Source organism: Dipodomys spectabilis, unplaced genomic scaffold, assembly GCF_019054845.1.
Source record: "Dipodomys spectabilis isolate Male_0828 unplaced genomic scaffold, ASM1905484v1 ptg000132l, whole genome shotgun sequence".
Classification (NCBI taxonomy): Eukaryota; Metazoa; Chordata; class Mammalia; order Rodentia; family Heteromyidae; genus Dipodomys; species Dipodomys spectabilis.
Genome location: NW_024870809.1, coordinates 5,306,540 through 5,333,342, shown reverse-complemented (window position 1 = coordinate 5,333,342; position 26,803 = coordinate 5,306,540). Strand labels below are relative to the sequence as shown.

General features: G+C 37.1%; 2 protein-coding genes across 3 annotated transcripts in view; one reads left to right on the top strand and one right to left on the bottom strand.

Annotated features, from left to right (window-relative positions):
* Nucleotides 1-166: 166 nt before the first annotated feature.
* Psmd10 (proteasome 26S subunit, non-ATPase 10) lies at nucleotides 167-7,209 on the bottom strand. 2 transcript variants are annotated; one of them, XM_042690012.1, is made up of 5 exons: nucleotides 7,009-7,209; nucleotides 4,377-4,475; nucleotides 2,538-2,684; nucleotides 2,283-2,449; nucleotides 167-1,050 (listed from the first exon to the last, which is right to left on the bottom strand). In XM_042690012.1, exons 1-5 carry the CDS (start codon nucleotides 7,120-7,122, stop codon nucleotides 897-899), a joined length of 681 nt encoding a protein of 226 aa, XP_042545946.1. In that variant the 5' UTR covers nucleotides 7,123-7,209; the 3' UTR covers nucleotides 167-896. The 2 variants fall into 2 exon arrangements, with proteins under 2 accessions (XP_042545946.1, XP_042545947.1); XM_042690013.1 differs by having other exon boundaries at nucleotides 957-1,050; nucleotides 2,362-2,449.
* Nucleotides 7,210-7,336: 127 nt separating this feature from the next.
* Atg4a (autophagy related 4A cysteine peptidase) overlaps nucleotides 7,337-26,803 on the top strand; it is a 47,478-nt gene continuing 28,011 nt past the window's right edge. The window contains exon 1 of the mRNA XM_042690010.1: nucleotides 7,337-7,437. Coding sequence (XP_042545944.1) covers nucleotides 7,428-7,437 — 10 coding nt within the window. The 5' untranslated portion in view covers nucleotides 7,337-7,427. The remainder of the gene's footprint in view (nucleotides 7,438-26,803) is intronic.

Sequence of the window (26,803 nt, the reverse complement as noted above, 5' to 3'; positions counted from 1 at the left end):
TGTAGCCTCCTCCTTTGTTTTCCTGTTGTTCTTTACAATTCAAAAGACTACCATTTTTGAAGATCTTAGTTGCAGTTCAAGCTCTGTTAATAATTTTATTGACTGTAGAGCTACCTCAAACTGAAAAATATGTCTTTACTCAATGTCTAACTGATGGAAAGAAAAATTGGGGGATTCTTCCAATATTTTATTTTTTGAAATACAAATGAAAATACATTTGTTATATTGCCACTGTTTAACAAGCTTAACCTTCTTTTCAATAAAAGGTGATTACATACAGATATTTTTTAAATTTTCCTTTAAAAAGTGATACAACTTGTTTCTGGCAAACCAGCTCATTAAAAAGATACGTGGGTATACAGGCTATTGTTCCACATTCTTTTAAAACATACCCTCTACAATTTGGTCCATTAAAATATGTAAGTATTCCTCCTGTAACAAAAATAAAGTAAGCTTCATGGGTGAAAATACAGAAATATTTGGCACAGGCCTCTGAGCAAGCATGAAGACAAGTAAGGATGTTTTAAGGGTGGAACACAGGATGGCCAATTAGAATGCTCTTGGGGTTGTTCTGCTTCACAGAGGGCAAGAAGGTGCTTGGAAGATAACACAAGACTCACAATAGCCAAAAAATGACAGCCACACTCACTCAAAATGACCCAAAATCCAATACGGTATACTATATGACAACAGAACAACCTCAACAGTTATTCAATGCTTGGAAAGCAGGTTCAAAGATTAGAACAAGTACCTCAGCAGGACCAATCCAACATAAGTTTCTAAGATTTTAAAAGTGAGAAAATGTCACTATTCATACATAATACCTTGTGCACAACATTAGGTTCCAGAACAATGGGCATGACAAAACTTACAAAATAAGAATAGATCCAAACTGTTTAACCTTCCACCATTCTCTTAAGTATTAAACCCAAGCCACCCTTTGCCACTTGCAGGGGTGTCTTTTCTTCTTTATTCTCAATGTAAATGCTTGCTCCTTGTGACACCAGCAGTTTTGCTTCTTCCATTCTCTCCTCATCACAGGCTAGGTGTCTGCAATTGAGACCACAAAGACCAATTCATCATAGTATCAGTACTATGGAATGTTAAGATTTCCTTCTAGGTACTGTAATGTGTCTATCATCAGGCAGTGGGAGTGCTGGAAACTTATTTAATAAAGGAAGGGAAATCAATTTCTATAAGAAAGACTGCTTATAAGTTGAAATCCACAAAATAGTCTTATTAATTCCCAAATCATTCGCCTAAATAGATGAATGAATCTAAATGCTTTCTAATTTTCTGGGTATTAGTAATCGTTTACTCCAAACACAATATAAAATAATTCAGGGTTATAAAAAGCTTCAATTCATTATGTATTACTAGTTTTTTATTGGAACTTAAATTTTAGAAATGCAATTGAGAAGATTTTATCTTCTTTGATCCAGAAATTTGCCTCATAATCTATCAAGTTATTATCAAGGAAAGGAAACTAACTTTTGTCAGGGATTTATAGTTTGCCAGTCACAGTATAAGGTACTTTACATACTATTTTAGTTAAATTTCAAAATAATCTGGTGAGGAAGAAATTACTATTGTAATATTACAGATGAAAAAATTAAGTTATTTAACTCCTACATTTGCTGCAGATTATGTTAGTGATGCAGATCACTGGGATGCAGATCTTTCTAAATAGTTACTCAGAACATAGAAAGATTTTTTGAAAACTAAGAATTACCAAAGCAATATTTGTATTTTTGTCTTTGCCTAGTGATAATAAGATTTAAACTGAGGGCCTCAAGCTTGCTTGGCTATCACTCTACTACCTGTGACATACTTCTGACGTTGATTTTCACTGGCTAGCACATAGCAACAAAGGTATGATTAAATTATGGCACATCCACAAACTGGAATTGTATATGGTCATTACAAATGTTTTAAAGGTATTTAATGACATTGGAAAATGCCCACGACATAGTTTGAAGTGAGAAGTTATAAAACTATATATACAGTAGGACCCCAATCTTGTTAAAATATATGTATGAAGTATACATATTTGCATAGAAAAGACAGGAAGAAACAGCCAAATATGTTATCAGCGGCTATTTTTGGGTGGCAAAATTATACACAATTTTTCCTTTTGTCTTTATGCTTTGGCATACTTTCACCAATTCTTTGCCATTAACAGTTGTCGCATTTATAAGCAGAATAGTAAAAGAAATGATGTGTACAAATTACTTTTAGAGGGCTAATAGGTAGAATATGAATGGTTGCTTCTTGTCACTTACAGGGGAGTGTTACCCTCAGTGTCTTGGATGTTTGTGGATGCTTTGTAGTACAGAAGGATATGAATCATCTTCAAGTTACCCTTGGCTGCTGCCCGGTGCATTGCAGTAGCTTCATAATGGTCCTTAGCATCTGGATTCGCCCCACCTTCTAATAACATGACAGCAATCTGAAAGTATAGAAAAGGAAACAGTGCACAACATCTGTGGTTGGGAACACATTTAGAACTCAACAAAAGTAGCCCAGACACACCATACCTCATGTCTATTTTTTGAAGCTGCATAATGCAGGGGAGTACAGCCATTCTGATTGATAGCATTCACTTGGGCACCTTTTCCCAGAAGGGCTTTTACAATCTCATCCCGGCCAGCAGAAGCAGCAATATGAAGAGGAGACCAACCTGCCTGTAAAAGAAATGAGTGGTATAATGAGTTATATAAAAGTCAGGGCAAAAAAGGCACAGGGACTAGTGTAACATTTATGCTGGATTTACTGAGTTGTGTGTGAATAATTTTAAAATGTTCCTTGTCTCCCTTACTAAAGACTGCAGAAAATTTGGAAATAAGAATGTATAACAGAAAAAACTCAGGAGACAGCATTGAGATTCAATGTCAGCTTAGACAAAAGTTAGTAAAACTCTATTTCAAAAAAACAAGTCAGTCAGCTGGGTGCTGGTGGCTCATGCCTATAATGTTAGCTATTCAACAGGCTGAGATCTGAGGATTGTGGTTCAAAGACAGCTTGGACAAGAAAATCTGTGAGACTATTATCTTCAATTAAGCATCCAAAACAGCCCAACCTAGAGCTCTGGCTCAAGTGGTAGAGTGCTAGTTTTGACCAAAAAAGCTCAGAAACAGCACCTAGGCCTTGAGGACTGTGGCGGCCCCCCTCCCACCTTCCCCCTTCCCCCTCCCTTCCCCCCCACCCCCCACCCCGCCTACAAAGCCCCAGCACTGGCACTAAAACACAAGCCAGCCATGGTGGTGCATGGTTGTAATTCTGCTAATTAGGTGACCTAGTAAAAGGTGTGAGACCCTATATGAAAAACAAACTAAAAGCAAAAGGAGTAAGGTGTTGCTCAAGTGGCCAAGCGCTTGCAGAGCAAATGCAAGGTCCTGATTTCAATGCCTAGTATCACTAAAAATCTCCAATCAACCAACACCTCCCCCCCAAAAAACCCCAACCCACAGTCCTATAGCACCAAGATAATGATATATAAATATAATTCTAATGTGTTTTCTTTCATATAATATTTTAAGCCAGATGTGGGATCAGAAGATATAAATTTCTGTAAACTACATTCTCCACATTTTTCATTTACACTGTGAGAATTTTTCTATGTTATTCTTTGGAATTGTAACTTTATTGTGGCATATTATTTTAAATGAATTTGCACTACTCTATTCAACCATTCTCTATCAAAACTGTTTTTTCGGGCTGGGAAGGTGGCTCAGTGGTAGAGCGCTTGCCTTGCATGCCTCAGGCCCTGGGTTCGATTCCTCAGCACCACATAAGCAAAAAGAAAAAAAAGCCGGAAGTGGTGCTGTGGCTCAAGTGGTAGAGCGCTAGCCTTGAGCTGAAGAGCTGAGGGACAGCGCCAGGCCCAGAGTTCAGGCCCTATGACCGGACCCAAAAAACAAAAAACAAACAAAAAAAAAACCTGTTTTTTATTTCTTTTCTATAAGTATTTCAGCAAACATATTTGAAAGTAATCCTGCCTACAAAAACGTTCTATTCTTATTTTTTTTCACAAAACTAATCTCAATATAACCTAATATCATTAGACTAAATCTCTTGGTATAACAAATACATATGAAGGCCCTCATCTGAGCAATATTCACCAAAAAAATGTCAACACCATAAAAAGTGTTGGTAGTATTTTGGGATTCACAATAGTATGTCCTGTATTTTTACCCTGAATAATAGATTATGATTCATTGTAAAATAAGTCAGTAGTGTCATGTTTGATCACCAGGACTACATAGTAATTCTAAGGGCTGTAATTTTATTTTGCACCTTAACACTCTTTACTTTAGTAAAGACCAGCATGGAATCTGAAGATAATTGGGAATTTATCAATTTGGCCAAGTACTCACATCATCTTTATCATTCACTGGCACTCCAAGTTGCAGCAAGAATTCAACAATTTCTGTATGTCCAGCTGAGCATGCCCAATGCAATGCAGTTCTGCTGTCCTACATGGGAAACAAACAGTGATCAACATTCTTGAAGAGATATAGAAGGCAAAAAAGCAGAATAACATATGGGTGCTGGCAAATCTACAATGTGAACAAAGAAATGGAGAGCACTGGATCCCCAAGTAGGTAACCTTAGACCACCAAGGTTTCTTTCAGTGGCATGGGGTGAATAACATCAGTGAGTACAAGGAATTTTGGGAAGAACAGTGATGAAAGTATTGATTCCAATGTTTTGACACAAATGTAACTTTGACATTTTACTATTCCATTACTTAAGTACCCATAATCTCCTAGGAATATTATACGCTTGTTAATCTCATTCAACCTCACCATCCTATACAGTTGGAATTATCCCAATTTTATGAAGACTAATCCTTAGAGTAAGCAGCTTGGGCCAAGGTCACACAACTTATTGAATGTCTACTAGACTCTGAAATGTCCACTACTTAACTAAATAACACATGGACATAGGTGAAAAATGCTAATGAAATGAACTACATTGATATATATATATATATATATATATATCCATTTAAAGGCATGAACACACACAATTAGAGTACCACAAAATTGCTGTCTTAAAAAATAATAAAGAAATACATGAATCACCATATCTTTCAGAAAGAGATGGTGATTCATGTATTTCTTATCCCTGTGTAATAGAAAGTGGTTTTTGTTATCGTTTTTTGGAGTGCTGGCAATTGAACCTAGAGGTTCTATATGCTAGGCATTCTCTATTGATTGAGCTATAGGTCCAGCCTAGAGAAGTGGTAATTTATAAACTTTGTTTCAAAAGTCCAAACTCACATAAAATAGACTATGATAAAGACTCACATGTCTATAACTTAGATTTATCAATATATGTCTATATTTTCACCATCTATTTTTTTCATTGCTGAGGTTTAAAAAGAAATATAATATGACTTTTATTCATAAGTACTTCAGCATCTAAAAAAAGATTTCTTTCTTACATAGTTTCAAGACCATTATTCAATAATAATGTAGGTAAAATATTGGCTAGGTGTGGTACACACCTTCCAGATGTGGGGAGGCTGGTGCAAAGGATCATGAGTTTAGGGACAGTGTGGAATTTATAGCGCGACCCTGCCTCAAGAAAACCCCCCCTAAACAAAATTAACATTAGCTTCTTTACAACATCTCATAGTCTTACTCAGATTTCTTCAATTGTTTCCTGTCCTTTCGTAGATTTTTAAAATTAGGATTTACACTTAGTCCATAATTTGCATTTTTCCTGCTATTGATTTGATTAGAGAATGGTTAAATTTTGAATGGATATTTATTAAATTGTGCCTAATTTTATTACATTAAATTTAAATTGTTAAACATTACCAGACCATAACAAAGGTAAAGAACCTAAAGGTGAGGCGTTTTCAGGATGAGTAATAAAGGAAAATTCCAGAAAACAGGAAGTAGTTTCCTGATTTTGAATTATCTTCCAAAGGAAACAAAATGGAAGTATGTAAGTATGGAGCATGTTGCTAATGCTTAGGTCATCTACACATATTTCTTGGCTTACTGGGGGCATTTTCAATTTTCTACATGCATGAGGGTTTTCTTGAGGAGAAAGAAACTTAGAAATGTCCGTTCACTCATCCTCCTTGTTAAATTTTTTTTTTTGTCGGTCGTGGGGCTTGAACTCTGGGCTTGGATGCTGGCTCTGCGCTCTTCAGCTCAAGGCGAGCGCTCTATCACTTGAGCCAAAGCGCCACTTGCTCTTTGTTAAAATTTTTACTAATCTCCCCTTCTTTGTAAAATCGTTTCTCACTAACACAATATTTGCAACAGGTCCTCCTATTACATATTCTGAAAGCACCATATAAATACCTGTCAAGTGTTTACAATTTGCCAGTCAATGGACATATGTTTTGTAATTATTTTATGAATGTCTGTGTTTCCACTTGATCTTGTCTCCAGCTCCTCGCAAAGTGTAAAGCACCGAAGAGACGATCGTCTCACGTGATTCATCAAACACAATTACTAGCACAGGTAACGACATCCATGGTATCTGAACGTATCACAATAAAAAAGTTTTACGCAAAAAAGGGAGAAAAAATCCATAAAAAATGCTTTCCTTTTCGTGAATATCTCCGTCAAAGACTAGAAATTACTGAGAATTAGGCTAGCTAGAAATGCCCAAAACTTAGGAGCTAAACACGGGGGGAGGGGGGAGTCTACAGTGAGTGTGTGTGTGTGTGTGTGTGTGTGAGAGAGAGAGAGAGAGAGAGAGAGAGAGAGAGAGAGGGAGAGAGAGGGAGAGAGAGGGAGAGAGAGGGAGAGAGAGAGAGAGAGAGAGAGAGAGAGAGAGAGAGAGAGAGAGAGAGAGAGAGAGCGTGGTGGCTACAGCATCCGGACCGCCGCTGCGAGTCCTGACGTGACCCCGGAGTCTGGATGGGAAGCGAGGGCGGGGATCTGCCCCCTCGCACCAGTGGCCTCGCTTGGGCCGGGCCTGGGAAGCCACGTAGGACTTCGCTGACGCCATCGGCTGCAAACAGGCTGGGGTGGGCTTTACCTGGTCAGTTCTAGTAGCCAAGGACTTATCGAACTGGATGCTCTCCTTTAACTCCTCCAGCTTCCCGTTGTAGGCCAGGTTACACACCGTTAGGTTAGACACACACCCCTCCATTTCGTTTCCCCTAGATGGCTAAGAAACCCCAGTAACGTCTACTTTGCGTGGTTAGCTTCGATGGCCAATCGAAAGCACGAGCGGTCTACCAATCACCGGCCTTTGTTGTTGCCGTGTTGCTTTTTTCACAGAGTGCCGCTTCCGGGAGCTGCCGTTTGAGGGCAGTTCCGGGACGGGAGAGGGAGGGCGTGTGTGCTCTCCTTTTGGACTCGGCCCCTGGCCAGGAAGAACTACAAGTCCCAGAGGCCCTTGGGAACTCTGTAGTCAAGTAGCCGGTGGAATTGGCCGAGGATGACAGCTGGAGAATGGAGTCAGGTACGGAAGGCGGCTTCTTGTGGAATTGTGTGAAAGAGTGGGGTGGGCGATCGCTGTTGGGCCATTAAGTCGGCCACATATAACAGATTCAAGGGCAAGGAGAGTCATGGAGCCTACAGGTCTTGTCCCTCGGGGCCCTGACCTGAAGTGGCAGGCGGAAGGGACAACAGTTGTCGCTGAGTACTGCCGCCTGAGTCCGAACCAGTGACTGTGGCTACCCTCCCCCTCCTAGCTACTGCCCAGGGAGAGGAAACAAGTTAGGAATTAGTTATCTCACATCTCAGCAAAGGGGCATCAGAGCACAATTGAGCCACAGCACTGATGGCATATGACACCATAGTAAGATGATGTGCCAGGGTGATGCCAAAGGCTGGGTGTGATGCCTCGGGCGCCACTTGACAGCTAAGGAAACTCAATGCGTCTGTAGCCTGATTACAGCACCACTAAATGAGGGTCATTTTAATAATCTTGTGATCCTGCTGTATGTTGTTGGTACTTTATCATCACTATAAAGACGATGATCGTGAGTCTTTGCTAGAACTATTAAGCTAATAGTGTAGCTTTTATAAAAATGCCAAATAGTGCCAGAGCAGAGAGATGTGAAACTATCTCCTTTATCAGGCATATCCACAGGGCATTTTGCCAACATTAGGTAATAATAAGAGTACATTCAAGAAAGATGCTATGATTATGTTTATCATATTATGATGTACAAGAAGGCTTGACAAACGGGTTGTAAAAGCCAGATAGTAAATATTTTCAAACCAGAAGGTAAAATCTAGGATATTTTATGTTCTTATATGACAACAGGAACAAGATTCAACAAATGTTTATGGATGAAATTCAAAGTGTAACAATATTTAGTACTTCCTTGGTAAGACTATTACTAAAGAGAGGAATGGAATTCTTTGTGGGGGGAAGAACGTTTTGCTTAATTATGTCTCAAAATTAGCAATGCCAATCATCAAAATTAATTATTCCTAATGCTCATTTGTTAATTTTCTTTCTGGAAATGTATTTTTACACAGATATACATGGCCAAATACTAATACCAATCCATGAACTTATATTTCTTAAATTCTGCTTTTATTTGAGTAAATTGTTCTTTAAAGAAAATTCAGAATACTTTTTATAGAAAAGTTGCAAAGATAGTACAGAATTTCCATATATACCTCACTCAGGTTCCCCTTCTGTTTTTCTATTTTGACACTAATACATATATTTTAACATATAAATAATTCACCGAGGACTGGAGATGTAGCTCAGTGGTCAAGTGCTTGTCCGGCATGCGGGAGACTCAGTTCAATCCCCAGCATTGCAACCAATAAACAAAAAATAAAATTTACGTCAGAATGAAATCCCCTTATGCAACTAATGGGTGCTAATAAAACTGTGGGGCAATTTTAGCTTTTTCAAGTGTGTGATTGCATGACTATTCATATATTTACAGACGGTTGTGGCTATCAGTAGAAATTAGTTTTAAAACACGTGATTTTCAGTTAATCCTCATTCCTAGTCCTAGTCCAGGAAATGACTAACTTACTTTTTGTTTTCATAAATTTCCCTATTCTACACATTTCATGTAAATGAAATCATACAATATGTGATCTTTTGTGTCTGGCTTCTTTTACTTAAAATAATATTTTTAAGTTAACCAGACTGTAGCAGGTGTACACCCACACTTCCTTACTTTCATTGCTGAATAATATTTCGCTTTATGGGCAACATTTTTGTCCGTCTACTTACTAGGTAATAAAACTTTAGGTTGTTTCCAGTTGTTGGCTATTAGGATTAATGCTCCTAGAACATTCATGTGTTAGTCTTTGTATGGACATATGCTTTAATTTCTGTTGAGTAGATACCTAAGATAATTAATAAGTCATAGGAGAAATTTATGTTTAACTTTTCAAGAAACTGCAAAACTTTTCCAAATTGGCAGCACTATTTTTTATTTGCACTAGGAATGTAGGAGGGTTTCAGTTTCTCCACAACCTAAGAAGCATTTGTTGTTGTTTTGTGTTGCTTTGTTTTTTGGGGGAGGTTGTTTTGTTTTTTGAGACAAGGTTTCTGTGTGTAGCCCAGGCTGGCCTCAAACACATGATGATCCTCTTTCTCCTGCCATAGAGCCTCCTGAGTGCTAGGATTACAAATGTATGCCACCACGCCCTCAGCCTTGACTATTTTTTTTTTATTACAGCCATTCTGAGTGGGTGGGAAGAGATATCTCATTGTGGTCAAATTTGTATTTCTTTTATGTCTAAGGATGATGAGCATCTTTTCATGTGCGTATTAACCATGTGTATATTTTGTGTAGTGAAGTTTGTCATTTTTCCATTTTAAAATTGAGTTTTATTTAATTGTTAAATTTTAAGAAGTGTTTCTATGTTTTAGATACGAGGCTTTGCCAGGTATGGGATATAAAAATACTTTCCCCTTGTGGACTTTGTTTAAAAAATACAGATCTCGACAGAATGACTTTAAACTTTTGTTTCTCCTGCCTTTATTTCTTGAGTATTGGGATTACAGGTGTGTTCCACCATGTTAGGCCCATTTCCATTTTCCTAACAGTTTCTTTTGAAGTAAAAAGTGTTTTGATTTTTATGCGGTCCAATTAATCAATTGTGTTTCTTGTATGGGCAATTCTTTTAGCATTATGCTAACAATTGATAGCTTAATCTTAGATTTCAACAATTTTCTTTTAGTGGTTTTATGTCTTATTTCTTTCATTTAACGCTATAATGCATTTTGAATTAATTTTTGTGTGCGGTCTTAGTTGAGCTTATTTCTGTTTATATATTTCCATGTGGATATCCCAATTGTTTTGGCACTTTTGCTGAACCTACTATCCTATTTTTGTCACAGATGATAAACCTATATTGATATTTTACTCTTAACTACACCAAATTTATTCTAGCTCCAATAGTTTCTCACAGCCGTATTCCATTCAGCCATTGTTTCTTTAGCATATTTTAGTAGTGACAGTTTCTGAGACTTTTTTAAAATTTTGATCACATTGATACTTTGAAGCATACTTGTGAAGTATTTTGTAGGGAATTCCTCAACTTCAGTTTGCCTTTTGTGTGTCTGATTTTCTTTTCTTTTCTTTTTTTTGCCAGTTGTGAGGGTTGAACTCTGGGCCTGGGCGCTGTCCCTCAGCTCTTCAGCTCAAGGCTAGTGCCCTACCACTTGAGCCACGGCACCACTTCTGGCTTTTTTCTGCTTATGTGGTGCTTAGGAATCAAACCCAGGGCCTTATGCATGCCAGGCAAGCACTCTACCACTGAGCCAACTTCCCAGTCCTGTGTGTCTGATTTTCATAGTTGTGTTATATCTTTTAGAGGAAGTCTACAGAGATAAAATGTCATTTTCATACACTATCAAGTGTACACATAATTGTCTTTTGGCATTTATGGGTGTTTAAGTTGTCCTTTATTAACTTTTCATTGTTGTAAATATTGCTGCTATAAACATTTGAATAGAAGTTTCTATGCAGGCATATTTTCAATGGTTTTGCATATACATCTAGAAGTAGAATTACTAGGTCACATGAAAACACTATAGTTAACTTGTTGAGAGAGAGACAGATTGAACTCTAACGAAGTGACTATACCATTTTATCTTCCCATCAGTAATATAATAGGATCCAATTTCTCTACATCTTTACCAATACTTATTAATAACTTTCTTTTTTATTATAACAATTGTAGAGGGTATGCAGAGTATGCAGATATATCTCATTATTGTTTTATTGTTTGATTTGTCATAGCATAGGAAGCATATAAAACATCTTGCCATTACTCATAATTCAAGCAATATTAGCTATTAAAATAACTTTACTACAGTACAAGCTTCATATATGAATTTATTCTACCTTGTAATTTTAGGTTGAAATAAGTCAGGAACATCATCAAGCCTGCACCAAAACTCAATTTCCAAGCAAATGTTCAATAATATTGGCTAAAGGCAGTTCTTCTTACATTTTAAAATGTAAAAGTCATTCTTGACTTGTACAACCGGAGAAGGGATGAGTTTAGCCTTCTGGATGAAATTTGCCAATTACTGGAGTAGAGCAAAAGTGCCCTGTATATAGTTCATGTTTGGTAAATGTTTATCTAGTTTATAGAGTTTTTTTTATTGAAGTATAGTATGCTTGTAGTATTGTATTCAAAATGAACTGGATATAGTGACATTTCACCATAATAATACATCAGGGTATTGGATCTGATTGCTAAAAAATCTTATGGATAAAGAACTCCAAATGTATCTCCTACTGAGTGATTTGTTTGAATCATGGTTTTTCATAGATGGTATAATGTGCTTTGATTTGATTTGATGGACATGATGGTTAACTTTTAATTCTGAGCCCCCCTCAAGGCTCTGTTTTTGAAAGAGAAAAGATAAATAGATCTTACTGGAGAACACTTTGTCTTTTTTGTTGCTGGCCCCAAGTTGTGAAGGAACAATGTGATTGCTGTTTATGTCCATCAAGGGACAAAGGGGGTTCTGTTAGGGTCTTGGGTGTTGTTAGGGTCTGACTGTTGCTCATTTGATTAAATGCTCCCTATTGCCCCCTTTTTTACTGGTCAGCTAGATTCTAGGTCCTAGAACCAGCCAAATTAACCTTCTAGACATAAAGGATAACTAGCATTTATGCATCACCTGTATTAGATATTGAGCTTAGACCATGTAATCCTTACAACAACCCTAAAAGGTAGATTAGCCCATATCTTTTTTAAATGAGCAAAAATGCACAGAGAAGTGAAATAACATACCTAGTATAATTCGTAGGTAAAATAGAAAGTCAGTCCTTTACATTTCCACCATTATATCTACTGTAACATATTGCTAAATATTGCTGAAGAGAGGATGGTGTGTAAATTCATACCCCATATAATGCCATACTAATTACTGTCAGAGTTCTTTGGGTGGTAATTCTGCCTGATAGTGGGGGAAGTAATAAATTTTTCATGCTCTAGAGCACTATGGTTTATGTCCAGAGCCATATGTATCAAGTACTTACAATTTGTTTCAAACTGTTTTAATTTTATATAATTTTAATTATCTTAAATTTAATCAGCTTCATATTGCTAGTGGTCATCATTTTGGACTATGGAAAGAGGTAATTTCCCTTCTTCCTTTCTATCAATAATATCACTAATATGTCACTCAATGTAAGTAGTCTTTCCATAGTACAACTAGGAATGAATATTTTCTATAGTGACAAACAACAAGCAGCCTGAAGCACCATACAATTTGACAAGCAGCCTGGAGCACTATACAATTGCTTGACAGTTACAGGAAAAGGCTCTGTATTAACTAGCATGAAACTCCTTCATTCGAACTGCTGAGTAGGTTGGGCAGTTTGAACAGGTAGCCTGAAAATTCTTTGCAATTGTTTTTCACTGTTTTTATATTCAATTTATGTGGCTTATTTCCAGAATTTCACAAATTCCAGTGATCTGGTTTAAAATGATTTGGTTTTTTGGGGAGGTATATTTTGGCAGTACCAAGGTTTGATTTGGCACACTATTATTTGAGCCAGAATACTACTCAATCTCAAATTTTTTTCTAGTTAATTGGAGATGTAATCTCAAGGACTTTATTTTTGCCTTGACTGGCGTCATACGGTGATCCTCCTGAGTAGCTAGAATTACAGGAGAGAACTACCACCAACCAGCTTAAGATGAGATGTTTGAATGTGTGCTCAAATATTTTTAAGTCACAGTTTTTAATGTCCTTGGTGTTGTATGTCACTGGGCTATACAAACCATGCCTATTTAAAATCCATCCTTTTATAAAACTGGAATACTGTTACAGGCTATTATAATAAAACACTATTGAATCCCTGAGTTTTAGCTTTCACATTCTTGTTTCTGAATTATTTGCTTTATAAATTGTTTCTTTAGAGCTACTGATGAATAGTAAAAGATCCACAGGAAGTTGGAAAAAAAAGCACAGACTCTATATAATCTTCATTGAGTTCACTTCCATCATTTTATATATATATATATATACATATATACATATATATATATTACCTAATTATAATGTAATATCACAATAAAATTAATATTGAAATGTTGAGGTTTGATATACTATTTCTCCCCAAAGGCTCATGAGTTGAAAGTTCAGTCCTTTGGCAGTATGGAGAGGTGATTGGATCATAAGGGTGCTAACTTTTTCAGTGAATTTATCTGTTGACAAGTTCATAAAGAATGGGCCTCTTCATTAGGAGGTGAGGCCTGGTTGGATATGCCTACGAAAGGTATGTTTTATCTCTGCCTGGCCTATTCCTGTCTCTCTGCTTCCTGGCTGCTATTAAGTAAGCAGCTCCTCCCATCCACCTTGCCCTACCACCATGATGTTTCAGGCACACTCCAGGTCAAAAGCACTGAATCCAACTGACCATGAACTGAATGAAACCTATGCAAATGTTAACTAAAATAAGTCTTCCTTACTTAAGTTGTTTTTTCTCATATATTTGTCACAGAAATGGAATGCTAACACATAGACCATAGTGTGTGAACATTTCTGTATTATTTTGACATGTACAGATTTATTTAACCATCACCACAATCAAGAAAGATTCCATCATTTCCGAAATTTCTCATGTGCTACTTCTTTAGAGTCATACCCATCACCAACTCTCACCATTCAAAACATCTGACAACTACTAATGTTTTTCTCCTTCTATGCTTCCAGCTTGTTCCTATGTGAAATATTTTGATATGTAGTCTTTTCATTTTCATTCAGTTCACTGTCTTTTTTACTTTCCCTAAGATTTCCTTTTCGAATAATGGGTTATTTAAAGGTATGTTGCTAGTTAGGATTAATAAGCCTGAGCACCTGACATTTGGACTTCTTTTTCAATACTAGCAAGCCATGTAACTATGGATAGAGTGCTTTTCATCAGTCTAAGTTCTTTGTTCTTTAGTAAATTACTACCTATACCAAAGGCTCTGTTTACTGAATTATTAGAGCCTTACCTGGCTCCTTTATACTATAGTAGAATGGTACGAGGGACTACATCCCATCTTTCTCTTTATTCATTATCATGAAACTTCCCTAAGAACTAGTTTTAATGACTGAACCTGAGATACTGGCAGGACTGCCTAAAGCTGACAATCTAAACAGACAGCTGCACTAGGCTATGGATGGAGAGTCAAGCTAACCCTAATCCTGACCTTTTCTTCCTCCATGAGGCCTTCTCTGACTGTGTTTACCCATGGTTACCTCCTTTATCTGGTCTCCTACAATATTTGTTTCTACCATGACATTCATCTTGTTTGACCAACTAGACTAAATCTCAGTTACTTGCCTCTTTTGGGGAAAAATATACTTTTAATAACAAATTGTTTTCCAAAGAAAAACATAATCTTTTAAAAATTAATGTTTATTATTTAATGCTCATCTGTTTTTTTATTATTTTCTTTATTTTTATTATAAAGGTGATGTACAGAGGGAGTACAATTACATGAGTCAGGTAATGAGTACATTTCATTTTGTACAGTGTCTTCTGATCCCTCACTCTTTCCCAGTCCCTTCTACCCATCTCTACCCATAAGTTGTATAGTTCACTTTCATCCGTTTCCAGTGAACTTCACTGCTGCACTTTTTTACCCTTTTTCCCTACAGTTTTGTACCTTCCCTTGATCCTCCTGAAGATATACTCATGAATACACCATAAAAAGAATCATTTGTTGTATTACAGGATAACAATGTATTATAGAATATTGCTTTATTATTAGGATAATGATATTCTAAGGAATATGGAAATAGTTCTTTTAGTATTTACTTTTGTACTAAGTGGTCCCCAAACATTCTCTCAGTGTGTGTGTGTGTGTGTGTGTGTGTGTGTGTGTGTGTGTGTGTGTGCACGCACATGTGTGCATAACTCAATATTTTTTTGTTGGTCGTGGGGGCCAAACTCTGGACCTGGGCGCTGTCCTTCAGCTCTTCAGCTCAAGGCTAGTGCCCTGCCACTTGAGCCACAGCGCCACTTCTAGCTTTTTTCTGCTTATGTGGTGCTGAGGAATTGAACCCAGGGACTCATGCATGCGAGGCAAGCACTCTACCACTGAGCCAACTTCCCGAACCTATATTTGGTTTTAATGGTGTTCTATTTCTTTCCATGTCATTTGACTCTTCTGACTGCTTTTGTAAGATTGTCCCCATGATCTCAGCTAGGTAGGGTTATCAAAGGATGCTTGATGGGACTGGATGGCTGAAGGGACTGCTTCTCCAGAAGATGTGAGGGGTTCAGGATTTACCTTCTCTAGTCCATTTTATTTGTTTATGTTCAAGTTTGGTCTAGTTTGGAGAACTTCACTGTGTGTCTAAGATCTAAATCACCAGAAACAGGAGCTACTGGAACCCCTTCAAGCCACATCACCTCAATTTTCCTTCGTTCATGTTCCACCCACACTATCGGGCTTTCCAATTGGAAGTTGCTAGCTGAGGATGCTGGAAAGAACAGTTGGTAACAGGAAGTATTTTGAGGTAACTAGAGAATGTATCACTTCCTGTCTTCAGAGAAACAAACTTGAAAAGGTGACAAAGTATGGAATCTTCATTTTGAGGTTCTGGCAAAGAGCATTTAGATTACTGACAAAGAGTTTAGGGTGAGAAGTATTTTTAAATTCCATTATAGGGGTCATGATGAATGGTAGAAGGTAGAACTGGGAGAGACTTTTAGAGGCATGTTTTTAAATCCCTGGAGATTACTTGGGCATTATAGCACTGTATGCTGTGTGGGTGTTGTAAAAGCAGTTCAAAGTTTTTATTGTTTGAACTGAATATTGTGGATACTCCATGGCTAAAATGCACTGAAAACACTAAACTGGGAAAGACAAGGAAGGAAGTTATCAATTGTGCTTCCTTTCACACATCTATTTTCAGTACATATTATAATGGAATTGTTTGAACTTCTCAGAACTGGTAGAATTTGACTATGCTTTCTAATCCTGACTCTGGTGCAGTGTAATATATTAAAAGCCAGCGTAGAAGCTTTGAAATTTAAGTACAAGTTTGACCTCTTATTAAACACTTAGTTTGGGGCACATTAGCATTTCTTTAGTGTTTACTAAGCCCTTTATGTATCAATTTTCTATTTACTCAACAAGCCCATGGGGGAAAGTATTATCTTTAATTTATGGATGAGTTTCCTCATCTTAGCTTTCAAAACTGGCCATGATAACTTGACCATAAAAATCAGGGGAGAAATAAAACCTAATTCTCTTAATTCATAGGCTAGAATTATATTTTTTTCTGGTGCTGGTACTGTGCTTGAGCGCAGAGCTTTTTTTTTTTTTTTTTTTTTGCTTAAGGCTGGCACTCTACCATGTGAGCTGTAGCTCCACTTTCATATTTTTGCTGGTTAATTGGAGAAAAGAGTCTCATGGACTTTCCTGCCTGAGGTAGCTTTGAACTGTGATCCTCATATTTCAGCTTCTTGAGTAGCTATACTTACAGGCATGAGCCAGTGGTGGCTGGCTCCAGTGTACGATATATTTTTTTTCAGTAAGATTTAAGAGGCAAATTTGTAAACTTGGGCACATTAAAATTTTAAAGAATATTTAAACACAATAATTCATGAATTAGGTAGTCCTGAACTTTAAGCAGTTTGGATTCACTAGAAAGGAAATTTTAAAAAAGTAATTGCAGAAATAAGGCAAAGAGTACAAGACACTATGTTGAAAACAAACTTTACAGCTTGGGAGGGGAGGGAGAAGTTGGGGAGGTCAGGAGGGAAGGGTAGGGGAAAAACAAAGGAGGGGGTAACAATGCTCGATAGGAAATGTACTCATCACCTTACTCATGTAACTGTAAGCCCTTTGTACAATACTTTACAATAAAATATATATTTTAAAAAAGAAATAAGACAAAGAAAATATCTGATTTATTAAAATAGAGAATCCTTAGCGATTACTTTGTTGTTTCTGATTGGCAGGTTCACTAGTTTGACATTAGTCCACAGTTTATTATTGGTTAAACTTGTTCCATTTTCTGTTTACACTTAGTTGGATATTGGTTTGTTTAAATAGGAATCAAAGGCACTAGAACCACCTTAGCCTAATCCCCCCACCCCATACTGGCCTTAAAAAATGATTTCCAGGAAATGGAAACAAGATTTTCCTTTGTAAAAAAAAAAAAGTACATTTCACTGATGAAGACTACTAATGCTATAATAGGAAAAAACAATGAATGAATTTGTGAATTTGTAGTCTGAGTTTATAAATATAGCTAGCATTTTAGAATGATATAAATTGAAAAAAATCTAATATATTAGCCTTATTGATAATATGTAAAGTCCTTAGATGCTTGGTTTAAATTTAAATCTGGAGTCTATGTGTGTTTGTGTGTATATACAGAAGTGTAGAATAAATTTATTGTATTTCTACTTCTGATAATGAAAAACCATATTGTTAAACTCTATTGCCAGTTTGTATCAGAAATGAATCTGGTATAGAGACTAAACTTTTTAATCTTTAATAAAAATATAAAGATAGTATTTTGTATAAACCTTAAATGTTCAATTCAATATAAAGGGTTTTTTTTTTTAATGTCAATCCTTGGGCTTGAACTCAGGTACTGTCCCTGAACTTTTTTGCAAATGGCTAGTGCTTTGCCACTTGACCTTCATCTTCACTTTGGGCTTTTCTACTGGTTAATTGAAGATTAGATTTACACAGACTTTCCTGCCAGGGTATGCTTGGAACTCTGTTCCTCAGATCTCAGCCTACTAAGTAGCTAGGATTATAGCCATGAGCCACCAGATCTGGCTTCAAGGAAGATTTCTAAATGTATTAATTCTATGAAGATCAAGATATAGGCATATCTAATTTCAAAGTTTATATTGATAGAAAGATACAATGTGTATTCTTTGTGCTTGGCTTTTTTATTTAACATAATATCTATGATATTCTGTTCTTTTTGATTGCTGTGTAACATCCCCATGTATGGTGTACTATGATTAAACCTCCATTCTCCTGTTGATGAATTTTATGTTGTTTCTATGAATGTAGCTACTGAGGACATTTTAGCCACATTTTAATGGACATAAGTACTCCTTTTCTTCAATATTAGTGTAGGAGTGGAACCACTGGAACATGTGCAATAAAAGCTTTTTGAACTAGAAAAATCTAAATGAAAGCACTGATGTCAGAACATCCTGTAAGGAAAAACATTATAAAGTCACAGTTGGATGACAATTAGTTTGTGTTTTGATTAGTAAGTTAAGATTCCATGCTTGAGAGATATTTTTTTTTAAGTTGTGCTTTGATCGCTGAGCTGGGTCTTTGATGCTTATAGAACATCTTTTGCTTTGGTCACTGGGCTGAGTCTTTTCATGCTTGTGGGTAGACATTAATTTTCTGGGTGGTACATAGAGTGCACATCAGGAATGAGAGGCCATTTAATTGCAAATGCTATCTTTTTTTAAAGATAGGCTCAAATTGTCTTTTCTTTGGCAACATGGTTCAATTGACAGGAAACTCAAATTCACTTTACAAAAATTTGCCTTAGGATTAATATGGAATTCACCTAGTATTTTGAAAGTAAAGGTACATATGTAATTTTCAGTAATCTGAAAACTTAACTGGCAAGATAGTTTTACATTACTTTGGAGGCAAATTATTTTCAAACATTCTATGTCTTCTGGCAACATTTACTAATGAAGTGTGATGTTGAAAGGGTATGGGGAAAATTCCTGTGGTCTGGGAAGGGAGTGAGGTGGTCATAAACGGAGAAGAAAACTGGAAAAGTGCTCTAAATGAAGCTTAAAGTTTCTGGAATGGACTAAGTCTTCTAAGGTAGTGGAACACACAACATACTACCAGAGAGAGGCCTGCCTTACTCCTTGGAGGAAGATCCAATCTTTGCTTTTTAAAAATAGAATTAAATTTGAAGACAAATAGCGGAGTATTTCTTCTATAGGCAATGACTTAATGCACAGCTTCTATTCTGTAAATTGCAGAATTCTTAGGCTTAGTTCTAGAAGCATTCGAAACTCTCTGGGGTTTCCATGAGCCTACATTCATTAAGTCCAGAATCTTTACCACAGCTGCCAGGACTGGTATCTTCTGGCACCAATTGCTTCTCAGACTAAACCTTGCCAGTTCCCTCACAGCATAACTCTTGCAGACTCTATGCCCTCAGTATTTTAGTACAAGCTTTCTTGGCCCATACCATCCTTTCATTGCCTATTTGCTTAAACTTCTATTTTGTTACTGTTACTTTCTTTCCAAGGCCTCTTTAGGGCACCACATTGGCTTAGATGATCCTCTTCTAATTTCCCTTAGTCTCCTGTGTTCACACACATAGTTTTATATTAAACTGAACTCTTCTCTGTCTCTTCCCATCAGACAGGGAATTGGCAAGGTCCTTGGGGCTTAACACAGGGCCAGACACACAGTTTATATGCAGTAAAGGATTGTAACCTTGATATTTAGATGGACATATCAACAAGCTTTTAGATATTTTCAATGCACTGATCCATTCAGTAAACATTTGAACTCTGAGAGATAAGATGAGTTACTGCAAGATACTACGTCCAAAAGCACTGGAGATGCAGAGATGATTGCTATGTGCACTAAGATGACATACCAGAAAATAGGAATAATTTAAAATACAAAAAACTCAATGATATAAAGGACATATAAATAAAGGATTGTGAATCCAGAAGGAGCTTTTTTCAGCTTCTTAGTGAGAAAATGAGGAAAAAGTATTCATGGAGCATGTTGTATTTGAATAGGGTAAGTAGGACAAGAATAAACAGAGATAAGAATCTCCAATATATCTTGTGGGTCATTTTCACTGAAACATTAGATGCTTGCCACTGGGGCAGGAAAATCCACAAGACTTTTACTCCCAATTAACCACCAAAAAGCTAGAAGTTGAGCTGTGGCTCAAGTGGTGGAGTGCTAGCTTTGACGGAAAAAACTAAGGGGCAACACCCAGGCCCCAAGTTCAAGCCTTATGAGCAACACATAGAGTGAAAAAGAGCAGATAACCAGAAGGAATGATGAGCAGTAGGAAAAACTGGAAATGTCAGAAGTGGCCTTATTGGAGCAGCCCTTGAATGCCAAGGAAAATGCATTTGCATTTTATTTTTGTTCTGGAAGAAGATGGAAGGTTTTTAGCAGTTTAGTAACACTGAGAGATCCCTTAAAACTAATATGACAATGACCTACTTATTCACTTTATTAATAATTCTGTATTGAGAAATTAACTCCCAAACCCACAGTTTTATGGAAATGTCCCAAGGCCTTTGGTCCTTGACCTTTTTGCACCAGTCTTTTCTCACTGGAAATCGAAATGAGGTAACAGATCATATGACCAATTTTTTCTGAGAAATAAACATTGAAATAGAAAAGGGAAAGAAGCACAACCAAGACAAAATGCTTTATAAAAATGCATAGACATATAAAGTGCTGTTTGCTTAGGAACTGTGTCAAAACATTGCTGTTAGCCATCTGGAAAAATCTTGACATAGTATATGAATTATAGTGTTAATATTTATTTCTATGAGGTAGTTTTAGATCATTTCCAGTTAAATATAACTATGTTCTTCTAACTGCAGACTGTCTACTTTTACTCCCCCTTTAAACAGTGGGTTTTGAATTGTCAGTTTGTTTTATGGTATGTTATATAACCAGAGCATCTGGTTTCTTATCACTTTAGGTGAGGTCTGCAATGCTTTATGCCTGTATTATTGCAAAAACTTTCTCATCGTGCTCCAGATCATCAGCGTTTTTAATCCAGCTATCACTATATCACCAATATATAGTGGGAAGAATACTGGATCGAGAATAAATTTTGCTTGGTTTGAATTCTTGTTATACTACTCGTTAGCTATATGACCTTCAACAGTCATATTACCTCTCCTGAGACTTAAATCTGTGAAGTCTAAAATGCAAATAATGGTTCCTGCTCTGTTTGTCTTAAGGGGCTACTTCTAGAATCATATAAAAATGCTCTGAAAATTATCTTGGCTTTACTAGGAGTTGGACTACATTGACTGGCATTGCACTTTCCATAATCTAGTACCATGTCCCCTCTTTATTCTCTTTTTCAATATTCCCCACTCTCCAATGCATTCATACTTAATATTGTTCCCTTCATCTGGACTATTCTGCTATCTCTGCTCAACAAAATTCAAGCAATAATTTAAACCAGTTCAAATATAATCTCTTTCTTGAAATCTTACCTGATTACTCCAGGGCTCATCGATATCTTTCTTTTCTGAATTTTGACAGCAGTCTATTATTGTCAACATTTTGCTTGTACATTGCTTTTTGTTTATTTTTTATTGTATTTTTTGTCTTTTCTTTCTTGGCACTGGGGATCGAACCCAGGATGTTGCACTTGCTAGGCAAGCACTTTGCCACTGAGCTACATCCCAGCCCTGTACATTACTTTTTAATATTAACTATTATAATAAAGTTAATATATAACTAGATTATGACTTTGTGATGCTTACCTGGTTCCCTTAATATTTCAGTTAACGTTTATGAGGACGTTTCCTCTATATTTCTCATAGAACCAAACTCAATGAATGTTGTTTGATTTATGTAGAAATTCACAGATAATCTCTCTTAAGAGAGATACAGATAAACTCATCCTCTCTTTTCAGGTCCTGGAATATTCCTCATAGCAACTCATCCTAACTAGGCTTCCCAGTCCTAGAATACTCCTCATAACAACTCATCCTAACTAGACTTCCCACAGAACCATTAAAAAAGCGTTTAGACTAGAAACTGTCTAGTAGAACTTTCTGAAATGATGGAACTGTTCTATATCTATGCTGTCTGATGTGGTAGATATCAGCCATCTGTGGCTAGTAAAATGTTATGAACTAATTTTTTTATGAGTGCTTGAGATGGAATCCAGGACTTTGAACATGCTAGGTACATACTTTACCACTGAGCTACACTCCAATCCCCTCTAAATTTTCTATTGTTTTTATTTTAATAGATTTTAAAAGCTATATGTTGCTAGTGAGTAGTATGTTGGGCAATGTAGGTTTAGAAAAGTAGCTTTCTGATTTTTTTTAATTACAATAACACAATGAAAATACATTTTATGTGGACATGACTGAAGTGGTAGAGTTCTTCCCTGTATTGCAAGCACAAGGCCCTGAGTTCAAATCCCACACTTACAAAAAAAAAAGCATGTGTGTTTGGTAAAAAAACATAAAATTCATCCTACATGTCAACCTGGTTTATAAAAACGTGTCTTACAACAATAATACTTATTACTGTGTGCAATTACTGTAATATTTTCTGTTCTATTCAATTTCATTTTTTCAAAAGTGCTGACTTCAGCTTACTATATAGATTTCATAACTCATCCGAGAATTACAATTTGCTGTTTGAACAATTCACCATATATTTTATAGATGGAAACGTTAAGGTCCAAATAAGTACAGTAGGTTTCCCAAGGTCATAGAGCAAGTTAAGTGGCAGTGTAGCACTAGAATCTTCATTTTGGAGTTATAACAGGGGTGAGAGATGATTCCTTCTCTTCCTCTTCCTCACACTGACGGTATGGGAAAATCAGAGAGAAAAATCAATGGAAACACTCTCCATTTGGACTAAGTATTGTCACAGCTTCTTTATTCCTACGTGAACTATGTGCTCAGTATTTGAATGTTACTGCTTTTTAGACACAATACTATGGACGCTTACTTTTGACCTTTTCCATGACCTGGCAGTGACACTAATGCAAAGTTATCCTCCAAGTGTTATATAGTTGTGCATTCCTTCAGTGACTCAGTGACATGTGACTAACACATGAATTCTTAAAAACAAGAAAACTTGCTGATGAAGAATCACGATGTTTCTTATCTCTGTTGTGCCTGAAGTCTTAAATATTATAGCTAGCCAAGTATTTTTCTTCATCTATGGATCCATTGTGCTACCATTGGATATGCCTTGTTAACAAAGATGGTGGCATCTTTAAGCAGCACTGGTTTATTTTGTTTTGGGTTTTGTTTTGTCACAAAGCATATGGTTCTCTTTGCAAGGCTAATCTCTTTATTTTTGTGAAAAACATGTTATCTGTCTATGAGAGTAGTAATCTTAGCAAAAGCAAAAAGAGGCAACAATTTGGAGGAACAGTGGCCAGTTGTGGAAAAGCAGGGTTGTAAGAGGAACCAGGAAGAAGGGTGTAGGCCCACTTTAGACTGTACCAGAGATTTGGTTTTCTGGATTAACTTTCCGTTTCTGAGGCCCTACTATTCAACCTACCCTTTACCATGTCTCTCTTTAAAAAAAGGACTTCCTTCTCACTTTTTAAAGCCTCTTCTCCTTTTACTAATCATATCCATGCATCCAATGTGCTCTGGCTAGAACAAGCTTATTCACTTGCACATGAAAACTGTAATCTCTCTCTCTGTTTCTCTGTCTCTGTCTCTCTGTCTCTGTCTCTCTCTGTCTCCCTCTGTCTCTGTCTCTGTCTGTCTCTCTCTCTTTCCATCTCCCCATCTGTCTTGCTCTTCCACACTTAGCTGCTAGCCCAGTCCTTTACCTCAAGCATTTCCTGCCGTCCCCCTTACCACTTTATTATTATTGCAATTAAGGCTCAGCTTGGATGGTGCCTTTCTAAGTTAGGGAAGGCTCATTCATGCCCCAGTTGGAATTACATTTCCTTTCCTCTCCCTGTCTTTCATACCCTTTCACTTTCCTTTCCTTTCCTCCCTGGTTTTAATTGTTTCTACATCTTCCTTTGGAGGATGGAGGCTATATCCCATTGATGTTTTATCCTCTAAAGCTTGTGGAATGAAATGTGGATGAATATTTGGTCATTACCACATGTTTCTGTGAATGTGATGAGACAGTATGGTAAATATGTGCTGCTGTGAAGGCTGTTTGAGAACTAGCAGCCACATGACATGCTTTTAGAATGAGTGATCTAAAAGGAACTTACCCTATATATCAAGCTCTTCCTGGCCATGTGATTCTGTGGCCTTTGACCCTAGGAATTTGTGGTGTTTTAATTTTTCTAGCTTCACAGAATTTAGAAGCCTTGGTGTACAAAGTATCTTTGTTAATTTATAGGAAAAAAAATTCTTCAAGGTGATTCTTTCATTTACTTGCAGTTTTTTAAGATTACTCCTAGAAATGTAATCACTAGAAAAAGTAAGAACTCAGCAAAAATGGCAGAGGTAGAACCTTTGAAAATTCTCTCCATAATAGCAATGCAGAAACTTACAGCACTTGTCAGAATCAATATTTTTGAGAAAAATACAGTAAAAGCTTGCAGTAATTCAGGGAACATTTACTCAAGAGAGCCAACTGTCTTTGAGTAAGAAGAATGAGCTTTAGGATGTTTTTACTTGCTCTGACCCCTTGCTCCCCTGCTCCACTGCTCTGCCATAGCCTTGAAATCAGCAGCCATCATACAACCCGCAGCCTGGCAGCTACTGAAGATAAAACGGAGTGGTAGAGCCTTTAATAGTTACATTTCTAGAGAATTGAACTTATTCACTCTGTCTGATAGTTCTCTGGAACACCCCACCTCCAAGACTGTTTATTTGACCTGACTGGGGGATTAAGAAGGCTTCTACCAAGGGTCCTTTTCCCCCTGAAAACCATTAGAAGCAATTGATTAACTTCTCAGAAGCCTGAAGAAGTGGGAAACATTTCCAGCTAACCAGGAAGCCTAAAAGGAAAATCTGAGAAATAAGATTCTTGGCAACTCTCAAAAGCTTGTGTAGATTCCTGGGAAGCTAGAAGAGTGAATGTATGCATAGAGAATGCTGGGCATTTCCAGAACTGGGCACATGCTCAGGAAAGACCTGAATATATCTTAAGCTCTCATTCTGGCTAATCTAAGCAGAAAGAAGGCAGAGTTATCTCCTTCCTGGTTGAATGCCAGTGACATGCCCCGACATGTACTTAGAGCCCCTTGGTCAAGATTGGAACTTTTTGGTTCCATAAAAGAAAAGGAAACTTTGTCCATTTATTAGCTAACCACTAATATAACCCAGCAGAGACTTCAGCTTAATAATTATTATAAAAATACAATGGGATGAAGCCTATTGCCCTTTAGTCCTTGTAGGAGTGAATTCTTGTTCTGCTGAGCTGAGTGTATATACTTCTGTCTGTATAGACCCATGTCTCTCTAAAAAGAGCCGGAACTCACCACCAGGTTGATACTTGCCTTGTTCAGTTTGGAAAGCAAGACAAAAATAGTTTGTGAAAAACAATTTAAGGGGGTTTGCTATTAGAAGTAATTGTTTAGAAATGGGAAGTAATTGTCTTCGCATTGTATATTGTGCAAAAATAATGGGTTTGTTGTGATGTTTCCATAAATGCATATAATGTGATTTGATCATATCCATCCCTCTATTTTTCTTTTTTCTGTTTATTTTTTGGGGAAGTACTTTGATTTGAACTCAGAGCTTCACACTTGTTAGGCAGGTACTCTACCTCTTGAGCCATACCACCAGCCCTTTTTGGCTCTAGTTATTTTTGAAATAGGGTCTCACCTTTTGCCTTGACCAGTTTGGACAGTAAGTGTCCTATTTAAGCTTCCCACCAAACTGGAATGACATACTATCATACCAACTTGTTCTGTGAGATGAGATCTTATGGACATTTTTCTCAGGTTGCCCTGGAACTGCCATCCTCTGTCTCAAGTCTCTCAAGTAGCTAGGATCATAGGCACTCCTGCCTTCCCCCCTGCAGTCCCTTTTACAGAATTTTATATGGGCTTCTTCATGATGTGTGTGTGTGTGTGGTGGACCTGGGGCTTGAAATCAGGGACTGAGTACTTTCCTTAAGCTTTTTTGCTCAAGGCTAGCATTCTTGAGCCACAGCACTACTTCTGGGATTTTGGTGGTTAGTTGGAGATAAGAGTCTCATCGACTTTCCTGCCCTGGCTGGCTTCAACTCATGATTCTTTTCTGCCCTGGCTGGCTTCAACTCATGATTCTTAGATCTCAGTCTCCTGAGTAGTTAAGATTACAGGTGTGAGTCACCAGCTCCTGTCTATGAACTTTTAATATATACATGTAATGCACTTCCATCCAATTTTTACCACAGTAGTTTTCCCATGGAAATTGGATTTTAACCACTTCTGAGATAGCTTTGTTATCTGAGTTCTTTTTTTTTTTTTTTTTTGGCCGGTCATGGGGCCTGAACTCTGGGCGCTGTCCCTCACCTCTTCAGCTCAAGGCTAGTGCTCTACCACTTGAACCATAATGCCACTTCTGGCTTTTTCTGCTTATGTGGTGCTGAGGAATGGAACCCAGAGCCTCATGCATGCAAAGCAATCACTCTACCATTGAGCCATCTTCCCAGCCTGTGTTATCTGAGTTCTTATGTAGAATGTGTTCTCTCTTTCTGAGGCTCCTTATATATAA